Source organism: Pyrgilauda ruficollis, unplaced genomic scaffold (assembly GCF_017590135.1).
Source record: "Pyrgilauda ruficollis isolate IOZ18807 unplaced genomic scaffold, ASM1759013v1 scaffold5, whole genome shotgun sequence".
Classification (NCBI taxonomy): Eukaryota; Metazoa; Chordata; class Aves; order Passeriformes; family Passeridae; genus Pyrgilauda; species Pyrgilauda ruficollis.
In genome coordinates this window covers 15,154,723-15,165,189 of record NW_024526599.1, presented here as the reverse complement: position 1 = coordinate 15,165,189, position 10,467 = coordinate 15,154,723, and the positions used below count along the sequence as shown (strand labels likewise).

The 10,467-nt window shown below is 40.3% G+C and overlaps 1 protein-coding gene across 1 annotated transcript; it reads left to right on the top strand.

Moving 5' to 3' along the window:
* The first annotated feature begins 47 nt into the window (after positions 1-47).
* Positions 48-7,221, top strand: RWDD4 (RWD domain containing 4). The gene is made up of 8 exons (XM_041479869.1): positions 48-214; positions 444-524; positions 2,908-3,017; positions 3,127-3,271; positions 4,016-4,130; positions 4,829-4,878; positions 5,049-5,051; positions 6,189-7,221. Exons 1-8 carry the CDS (start codon positions 191-193, stop codon positions 6,219-6,221), a joined length of 561 nt encoding a protein of 186 aa, XP_041335803.1. The 5' UTR covers positions 48-190; the 3' UTR covers positions 6,222-7,221.
* The last annotated feature ends 3,246 nt before the right edge of the window (positions 7,222-10,467 follow it).

Below are 10,467 nucleotides of genomic sequence, written 5' to 3'. Positions count from 1 at the left end.
GGAGGAAGCGCGGGGGGGACGCGCAGACGGCCAATGGCAGGGCGGGGGGCGGTGCCTCGGGTGCCCCGCGCTGCCCTCGGCGGAGGCGCGTCCGTGCGAGTCCGGCGGGGCCGCGCCAGGCAGGCCCGCCCAGCCCCGGCGGCAGCGGGGCCGGGCCGGGCCGCAGGGAGCGGGGCTGCGAGCTGCGGCCATGGCGGCCAACGAGGACCAGGAGGTGAGTTCCGGCCCCCGCTACCTGAGGGAGAGCGGAACCGGGGCTGGGAGGGCGGGATAGAGCCGTGCGGGGAGAGGGGCGGCCGCCCGCGGCGGGGGCGGGAGGGAAGCGGCGGCCGCTGGAGCGGGCGGGCGGCGGGAGAGGGCAGCTGGGCGGCGGCGGGGCCGGGCACGGCACGGTGCGGCGCAGGGAGCGCGGTCGGTAACCCCTGCTCTGGCCCTGGCTGCAGATGGAGCTGGAAGCGCTGCGCTCCATCTACGAGGGAGACGTGTGCTTCAGGGAGCTGAGCCCGGTGTCCTTCCAGTACAGGGTAAGGCCAAGGTGCACCTTGCAGTTACTTTGCTGCCTTGTAGTTGCCATACCAGGGGGTTCTAAGCCACAGAGGTATCCGATGTGCAGTAAAGGATAGATCCACAGGGCGTTTTTTCAGGCTGTTTGGTATGACAGTGCTTCATAGCACAGAGTGTCATGTATATGAACCTGCCCCCAGCATGGCTTTATTACAGAATCGCGGAGCGGATGAGGTTGGAAGGGACCGCAGTGCATCATCTGGTCCAAGCTCCCTGCTCAAGCAGGGTCATCCTAGAGCACGTGGCACAGGACTGTGTCCAGTCGGTTCCTGAAAATCTACAGTGAGGGAGACCCCAGAACCTTTTTGGACAATCTTTTCCAGTGCTCAGTCACTGCACAGTAAAGAAATCCTTCCTTATCCTCAGGTGGAGCTTCCTGTCTGTCAGTTTCTGCCCGTTGCCTCTTGCCCTATTGCTTGGCACCACAAGGCAGTTATCCCTGAGCCAGGCATCCCACCTGTGTGTCTGTGCCCTGGGCAGCCAGAACTGTCCAGTCCTCTGAAGGAGCCAGCCTGCTGTGTAATATTTACCCTAACTGGCCAGAAATGGAGAGATTTATAGAGCTGTTTCTATGTAAAATTTGGAGCCTTTGTTAACTGCTTAGTTAGAAGATTCCTGTCTCTTGTCCAAAGACTGTCTTGTTTGCTTGCTGAAGAGAAAATCCACAAAATGCTTTGGGCATGTGCACTGACACAGTCTGGTCAGAAGAGACATACAGGGAGTGCTGAGCTCAAGGTGCACAACTAGATTCTGGCATGAAATTCTCACCAGCTTTCTCAAATTTAAAAACCTGGAAGTTCTTCTGGGCACAGACTGAGGCAGATCTTTTGATGGCCAGGAAAGTTTACTTAGGGACCCATGGGACAGAAGGGAGTCTTCTGAAAATGCCATATGCCTGTTTCAGGGAGAAACCATCTAAAATCACCTTTCTGTGACTTCTCAAATAACTTAAGAATAATGTCATTAATTGTAATGAGAAACAGCTCAATTAATTATAGCAGTTGGAATCCCAGCCATGTAAAAGCAGCCTTTCTTCACTGATTGGATCATTCTTAATAAAATTAATTTCTTTGAAAGGGGAAATATGACATGCCTATAAGCCTAAAGTGTGTCATTTTACTTTTCACTTGCTTTGGTTGTTGCTGATTTTTATTAGACAAAAAATAATTGTCAAAAGTTAGGATAACTCAGATACAATAAAACTTGTTGTCATACAAAGGCAATAATACGTCTTTCCCATGAAGAAAAAATTGTATTTTGAGAAGTCATAACACAAGTAATTGCATGAGATGATAGAATTTGTATGGCTTTGTAGGATTTGCTCTGCACACAGACAGTGCTTTCCTTAGAGAACCCTGTGAACCATGCAGCCACTTCTGCTCTTGGCAGCAGTGGGAAATGAACTGTAAATGCTGCCTTGAAAAAATGTTGCAGATTCTTGATTTAAAGTCTTATTTATTTCACCACTAAACAAGTGGTTTTGAATGTCAGTTAGTCCAGTCTGCTGAAGCAGATATTGTAAATAAGAAAGCAGCAATTTTTTCTTAATTTTTTTAATTTTGAAGAACCATAGCCTTACTTTGATTAGGACTTCCCTTGTGGACACACTTTGTTCTGCATAGTTAGAGAAAGGCTGATTTTTATAATGAGGCAAATAAGGGAAAATTTTGGGTGGTTTTAGAAACCTTACTGTGCTAGTCTTCCAAATCCTTGTGTAAAACAGTTATTTCTGATCGTATGTCAGTAGTAGGCTGTAATTTTTTGGGGTTTTTTTTAAATCCAGGTTCATTCTACTGACTTCTTAAATCTTTTACTACTCATTCTTTCATACAGGGAAACAAAATATCTGTAGCTATGAGACATAAATATTGATATTCTTACCTGTTATGTTTGCTATCTTAGCTTACTAGTTTATTATCATCCTTATTTGAACTCTGTCTTGTGGCTTGTTTTCATATTGCTCTGTGCTTAGGTGTGTGAGGGGGAGAAAAGGCTTCATATTTTCTGTTCTCATATGTGACACTATAATATTTGGCTTGAAGATATTACAAAGTAGCTTTTAAACAAAGGAATTAAAAAACCCTAACCATAAAAAGTGATTTGAGAGTTTCTGCTGCTTCTTCTAGAATGAAAACTGCAGGGTAAATGTTAATAATGATGTCCTAAATTTAATGTTCTTTCTAGATAACAGCTTTATTTTCTAACTGATAACTTTCAAAATAGTTGTCTCAGGGAATTTTGATGGTCTAAAAGCAGTAGTAGACTTCTTTATTGGCTTTGTAATCCTCAGAAAGTGACTGGAAACTGTTGATTTATAAAGTTGGGGTTTTTTTCCCTCTTCAGATAGGTGAAAGTGGAGATCCCAAAGCCTTTCTAATAGAAGTTTCTTGGCCAGAAACATATCCACAAACAGCACCAGTCATATCGATGGATGCTTTCTTCAACAACACCATGTAAGTATTTGTGACAGCTCCACTCCATGGCCTTGTGGTGGGGACTCTTTGTTTGAAAAGCTTTTTATTATCTGTCTAGATTACACTTCAGTTTAATGATTTCTTTTAGATCTTCAGCTATTAAGCAAAGTATATTGGATAAGTTAATGGTAGAAGTTGAAGCAAATCTTGGAACTGCAATGACATACACACTTTTTGAATATGCCAAAGACAATAAGGAGGTGTTCATGGAAAATCAACCTGTTAACACTGTGGTATGTAGATAAACTCTGATTTTAATTTTGTGCTTTTACAACTGAAAAAAATATTGATTATTATAGAGTTCTCTCTAAGCTGTAAATCAGTTCATTGGTTATACATGTTTGTGGCTGAAAGTGATAAAATATGGTGCCACAACGCTCTGTGGTGATAATTGTTCTGTTTGATAGTTATTTTGCTGTTACACCAAAATGTTTGCAGCCTGCTGTTATGTCCCACAGGATAACATTAAAATAGAGACTTTGAGCAGAAGCAAAACCAAAGGAAGCTGAAACAGAGATGTGTCTGCTGAATATTGGAGGGGTGCCAATTTACTGCAGCCTTCCTGGGATTTTTAAAGTGCACCTCCAGGGTCTTCAAGTAGTCAGGCTGGGTCCATTTGTGGCTTTTGGGTTGTGTAAGCACAGTTTGCCATGATGGTGCAGCAGATCTGCTTTGAGGAGGAAACAATGATTGCTATGTTTGAGAAGTCTGAATCCATTCAGACTAAATCACACTCCATGCTTAAATTTTAAAAGTGAAAAAGGTGCCCTTTGCAGCTGAAATAATTCCAGTCCCTAACACATGTTTTTAAAAGTACAGCCCTGATTATGTGTGGTTAAAAGCTGCAGGCTGCTGACAGCATTGCTTCTTTCTGGCAGTCAGGGTATTTCAGTATGTCGGGTTCAGTGATCACATCACACAGGGATATCCATGGAACTAATATGCAAAATGTTTACAACCACTTTTATCCTTCTCAGACTTCAGTAAGCAATAGTATTTCAATTGGAACTCCTGAAGTGCCACCAAGTAAGAAAAAAGAGAAAAAGGAGCAGTTATCCAAAACCCAGAAACGAAAACTAGCCGATAAAACAGGTTTGTTTGCTATACTCATCTTCGCTTTGATCAGTATGAAAATCCAAACTTTATAGCAAGGACACCTGGCTAGAGAAAGAGTAACTAGTAATTTGTTTATAAGATGAACTACTTTAAGTCTGTGGTCTCCATTTTACTTGTTTTAGATGAATTATTCTTGCCTGAGATGTTAGTTCTGGTCACAGCAACTTTCTTTAGAGTCATGATTTTAATGACATCTTTTTGTGTTGTTTTGTTTCAGTTGTTGACAAAAATTAAATTTTCAAAAAACACTTGTGGAAGGAGAGGATTTGGGACCTCTAAAAATTCACTTTCAGCAAAAAATGCAGTTTGTTGATGGGCCCTCATAAATAATTCACCCCTAAGCCTATCCCCAGGTGCCACATCCAGACCCTTCTGGAGCACTTCCAGAGACGGTGACTGCACCACTCCCCTAGGCCACTTATTCCAATACCTGACTACTCTTTTAGTGAAAAATGTTTTTTTAAAATCTAATCTGAACCTCTCCTGGCACAGCTTCACTTTGAGGTTGGTTGAGGAACACTCTGTGTTTAAGACATTAAAATCTGTTTCTGTCCTCCTGGCTTCAGAGTGCAGAAATTGAGGGGTTTGGATATTTAGAATTTTGTGGGTCGATTTTGAAGAAAGAGAAATATTCCCCTTAGCTTGTGTGCTGAAATTAAAACCTTCTTCTGCAGATAACAAAGGAGAGCTTCCACGAGGATGGAACTGGGTTGATGTAATTAAGGTAAAGTGAGTGTATTATATACAGTATTGTGAACATGCTGTGTATGTAAATTAAAAATTATTTGTACTTACATCTGAAGAAAACTGATCTGATATATTTTTTTCTTGCCTTTCTTCCTAACTATGTTTGGATCTGACTATGATGTCTGATTAATTTCTATATGTGTCCAGCATGTAAGTATTTTCAAGTTCTCTTTTTTTACTGTTAAAAAGATTTGTAAGAGAGTAAGAGCTGCTTCTTATTTTGAATTCTAATTTACAAATTTCTAAAAAGCTTTAAAATGCTAGTTCTTCTGAATATTAGTCTGGAGGAGTTCACTCTTTGAACTTCATTGGTTTCTTTCTTTATTTACTGAGCAATTAGATCTTAATTTTATGATGAGAGGGCTTTGCTAACAAAATGTGCTGCAAATATTCTGTCTTCATATGACAAGAAGATTTAAAATAAAGTTAGTAGTGCTGCCAGGTTCTGGAGAGCAGTGGATAAGTAAGAAATAAAAGGGAGCTGTCCCAAGTGGGAGCACCTTGCTGTCTCCTGCAAGCCTCATTCTCTGCTGCAGCTCCTCCAGTGAATAATTCTTTTCTACTTGCTCCCTTAGTATTGATTTCTTCCACCCTCTTGTCTTTGCTGATTCAGTGAAAATCACTGCTTTACAACTTTGAAAGCAAACTATTTTATTTTATGCAATTGAGGTAATTTTTGCTGTAAGACCTAACACCAGTTCCAGCTGTTAAATAAGAGCAAGTAAATGATGAAGGTTGTTTTGGGCAGAGTCCTTCTGAGTTAAAAGTGGCTATTTATAGTGGATGTCTTGGTTTTTGGATAAAATTCATGATAGGCGTGCTACTTTTTATAATTATAAGCCTAGCTTTAAAAGGTGAGATATACTAAGTTAATGTTAATGTCTGTTTTTACATTGTCTAAATTTCTATATGGGAATTCTCTCAGAGATGCGTGAAGATAAAGTTCCATTACTTCGTCTTTTTTTTTTTTTTTTTTCTTTTTGGAAAGCTGGTGATATAGCCTTCAAATTAAATAGGAACAGTGCCCTTAGGTTTTCCTGGGGTTTGTTGTTTGTTTGGTTTTTTTAAAATTTGACTTTCACGATCAGGAAATAAGCTCATTTAGTGTTTAAGCTTAAGAATTAATTTTTGATGCTTTTCAGTCTCTTGATACAGTAGCACAATCAGTCTGTATTGTTGATTAAGTATATGCATGTTCAGTGTGAGATGGAAATAATCTTCTTGTTTCCTAATAAATGGAATGACAGTCTAAACTTTGAATACTTTCTTTTTGTGTCTCTTTTATAGTTAAGCAAAACTGGTTCTAAAGATGATGAATAAAGGACTTTGGTACAAGGAAACTCCACCTTTTAACACAGTGCAATTCTGGGTCACCATCTCTCTATTAATAACTTTCATATTTGTTGAAGTAAACATTTTATAAAGCTCGATTTCCTAACTTGTAAATCTAGTCACACAAGCTTATCTAGAGACCATGTGGTCATCTTCAGAAAATCAACCAACAAACTTGCCTTAAATGAAGGTTAGAATGTGACAAAGGGTATAGAGAGCCAGTGTGGTGAATAGTGCTGAAGTGTTTATTAATTTATATTTAGTCTGTAGTAAAATCCTGTTATAGTGAACCCAATGATACTGTAAACATTTCCTGATGTTCTTATTCCAGTTGAAGAAAAAAACACTATAACAGTGATTGGTGGCTTGATGGCTTAATTAATCAAAATAAATTGTTCCATGGAAATAAGACCTTTGTCATTTGTTTATCTAGTATTAACCAGAAGGAGAACATACATACAAATTGTTGCATTGCAGAACAGGCTAGAGCTTGTGGTCTTATTTTCACTAGTTACTGGTTGAAGCAGTAAATACTAGTGAAAGCAAGGCCAAATATTCTAGTCTGCTCAAAAATGAATGGTTATAGCAGGAGTGCAGCTTCTTTATTCTCCACAATATCCCATCTGTTGGTCTTTCTCCAGTGTGCATGTTTACAGACAGTGGGATGTCTGAGGAGAGGCAAAAGTGCTTTCTTGCACATGTCTCAATGGGTGTTGGGATTTTGTAGCTGCTTTATTGGAGAAATAGGCATTCTTTGGAGGGATTTGCTGACTAAGTGGTGGGACAGTGGAAATCAGTAATCCATCAGACATTTTGGGAGAACTTCTTTGCGAGAGCTCTTCTCTTTTTTTTTCCTAATCTGCTCTCTTGTATAAGAAGGAGAAGTCATCTTTACTGTATGAACTGTTATTGAATACAAGATGCCTTAATGTCTTTTATTATTTTTGTTTGTTTTGAGATGAACTTTAATAAATGCCTATTTATCTGCTGTGGTATTTGTTTATTGTTTTAAATTCTGTATTGCCTACTGCACTTTTCACTTTGCAAATTTGAAATTGAAAGGATTCAGTTACAAAGAAAGCATTCTTAAAAATTGCTGGAAGAATTTTATCTTCCCTCTTGTGGTATATATTCACATGATCTTCAGGGTGGCTGTGTTTGTTATTGATAGGAGGGTCAGTCACTTTACCAGGAGCACAGGACAGTGTCCATTGCCTTCAGTACACACAGAGCAAGTCCAGTGTCCCTTTGGAAGAGTCTGCTCCACTGTGTACAGCATCCATCACTTCGAAAGTCTGCTTTCTGTTTGAGCTCTACTGTCATGCAGTAAAGTACGGAGGGAGGACCTTTTCTGAACAATGCAGCCTTGCCTTTGACACAAACTGGAGGTTCATGGCCGCAGTCTGAGCAGGAGTGCCCGCCATGGAGTGCCAGTGCCAGAAGTTGCTCTGGCAGTACACGGTGAACCTGTAGCAGGGAAGGGCATTTAGTTTTAGTCTCTGCCAGCACCAGGACAGGCTGGACTCTATTCGTGAGTTCTCTCAGGGGAATTGACATGTTTTTGCTGGTATCCTTGCTGTACAAATCAAGTTGCTATGACAATTTATCTGAATAGATTAGTTATGAGAGGATGGGGGAAGGACAAATAAGAACCACATCTCTTGCCTTCTGTAGTTATAGTTACTGTGTGTAACATGGTAACCTTGTGAAATGCATGATTTTTCAGCTCCTAGTCTGCCTGTAAATCACATGCTCTCATGAAGATACCTGAGAGTCTTTCTGGTTCTGTTAGTAAATGTATGTACTTTGAAGTCTTAATTTCACAGGAAATGTTTTGCATTGGAAATTTTTATACCCGTTTTTTGCTTCTGTGTAAGTTGTGAAAGGTAATTTGTGTCGTTCAAGCCATTTTCTGATACAATGTGATGGCTGGAACAGGATCATTTAAAGAATCTGGGTACTTGATATTATGCGGAGGCCTGAGCAGTGATAAATGAGGGTAAGGAAAAATCTAATGATCATCAAGCAAGGCACAATTGTAAATAAGATCATGACTTCTGAAGGAATTCTAAGCACTGTTGAAAAATCTACTGCCACCTTCTTTCTTTTTTTTTTTTTCACAGAGACCTACTGGCAGTGGAAAATCAGTGATTACTCAGTAGGATGAGAGTCTCTTGATTGTATGGCTACACCATGTATTTAAATTCCTGAGTTTTGCAGTAGAGCTTTGTTTGGCCTGAGAAGACAAGTGTCCATACCAGTTACAGTGAATTAAAGGTAGCAGATGCCCAGAATGCTGTGGGTACCATGACCAAAGATGCTCCATTGCTCTCTAATGCATCAAATTGCAGGGAGTGATGCAGACTGCCTTTAAGTATGTTGAATAGAGAGATGACAGCTGTGATTAGTCAGCAGTGTGTGCCTAGTGAATCCTGCTCACCCCCTTGGTCAGCCTGACACAGATACTCTGAAATCAAGGCTGGTAATTTCTGCAGTCTTGCTCTGACTGGTTGTATGTGGGTGCATAGATAAAGAGTGCCCAAGTGATGAGCAATTACATTTTGGTGAGTAAAAGACCAGTAGGAAAAAAGCCAGCATTTCTTCATAGAGGACCTGTGACATAAGTGCAAATGTAAGGATACTATCCTCTTCTCATCTGAGGCAATACAAATTATTTTGGGTTATTTTACTATGAAATTTGTGCTGTGAAAATCCTTGAACTGGTCTGAAAAATGTGAATGAATTTCCCTTTGGAAATTGTTTCCTTCAACAGTATGGCATCCTAAGCTCTTGCAGTTAACAGCAGAACAAAGTGGGGAGGAGATGTTCATTCAACAGAGAAAATAGCAGAAGTGTGAGAATTCTGGGTGGATTGGAGCAGGAAGTGAATGGGGGAAAACATCCTCATATGCAAAACTAGAAGAGCATAGGGGATAAATTTTCGTTGCTGCAGGACAATATAACAAAACAAAAGCTAAATTCTGGCGTGAGCTTGGGGTATGGTAAAGGACAATAGGATTGTAGATTTTTCTTTCTGTTGCTGTGGTTTCTTTCACCAAAAGGGATTTGGCTTCATCTCAGAATGGGTCTGTTTTGTGGCTGTGAGAAGAGTTTGTTTGCCTGACTGCTGTGTTTCCTGATGCTCTCTTTCTGAGCCCATGTAAGCAGCCTCTGAAAGCCTGGCGTACTCTCAGAAATAAGTTAAGACGAACATACTGACTAGGCACTGGAAAATCATTAACTGTTTGTCCTCTTCTTCATTCAGAGCAGAGTGAGGAGTGACTCCAAATGTCTTAGTTACACAAGACATGAATATCTTCATCCAGGCACTGGTGTCCTGTGTCAGACTGAAAATGTTACATTGCTGTCCCTTGCTTCTGTGTCTGAGCATTCGCGCCTGTGCTTCCTACAGATGTTGTATTTGAAGTATTCATGTTAAAAATAGGGCAGAAATTTGAAAATTCTTTCTGTGGTTAGCTACTACAAGTTGTGTATGTTGTGAGATGGGATAAGGTCTGGCAGTGAGAGGGAAAGCCAAGCTGTAACTCCAGAACCTTACTGGAGAGGAGTGAGGTTGTGTGGGTGTCTCTGGGGGCAGAGCTGCTGCTGCAGTGTCTGCATTGCTGCTGATGGTCAGCAAGGGAAATTAGCCTAGTTGGAGTTTGGAACATACCATTCAAGAAGCAATACAGAAGGAAGAAAGAAATCTTTTTCTCAAACAATCACCTGCTATAGTGTCATTGAAAGACAATAAACACAGCCTTGACTGGATTTGCTCTTCAGAGCAGAACCTTACTTTTAAGTCCAGTATCTCTGTCAGTGATGCATTCTGTGATTTCCTGCAGGTAAAACAAACGTGAACAAAGCATTGTTATGTGAAGAGCTGCTGTTCCACTGTAGAGAACCATTTGATCTCTACCTATAGTGAAAATGATGCTTCAATCGACCTTGAAGACACAGATTTTATAATAGCTCAGGGAAAAGTAGCGGCCCATCAATAAAAAGTAGACAGCCTCTGTAACAAACTGTTAACAAATTTTGCCCAGCTTTATCAGTTTTATATTTTTCTGTGAAGATTAGTACTAGAGTATTACCAGGTTTTAGTTAACTGGTATATTGCATAATTATGATTTTCCTTTCCCCTGCTCATGCCATATGTCTTTAGATGATAAAAGTACAGGATGTCATATAGAAATTTATTTCCAAAATTAAAATAGTGCTAAAGGAAAGGAAA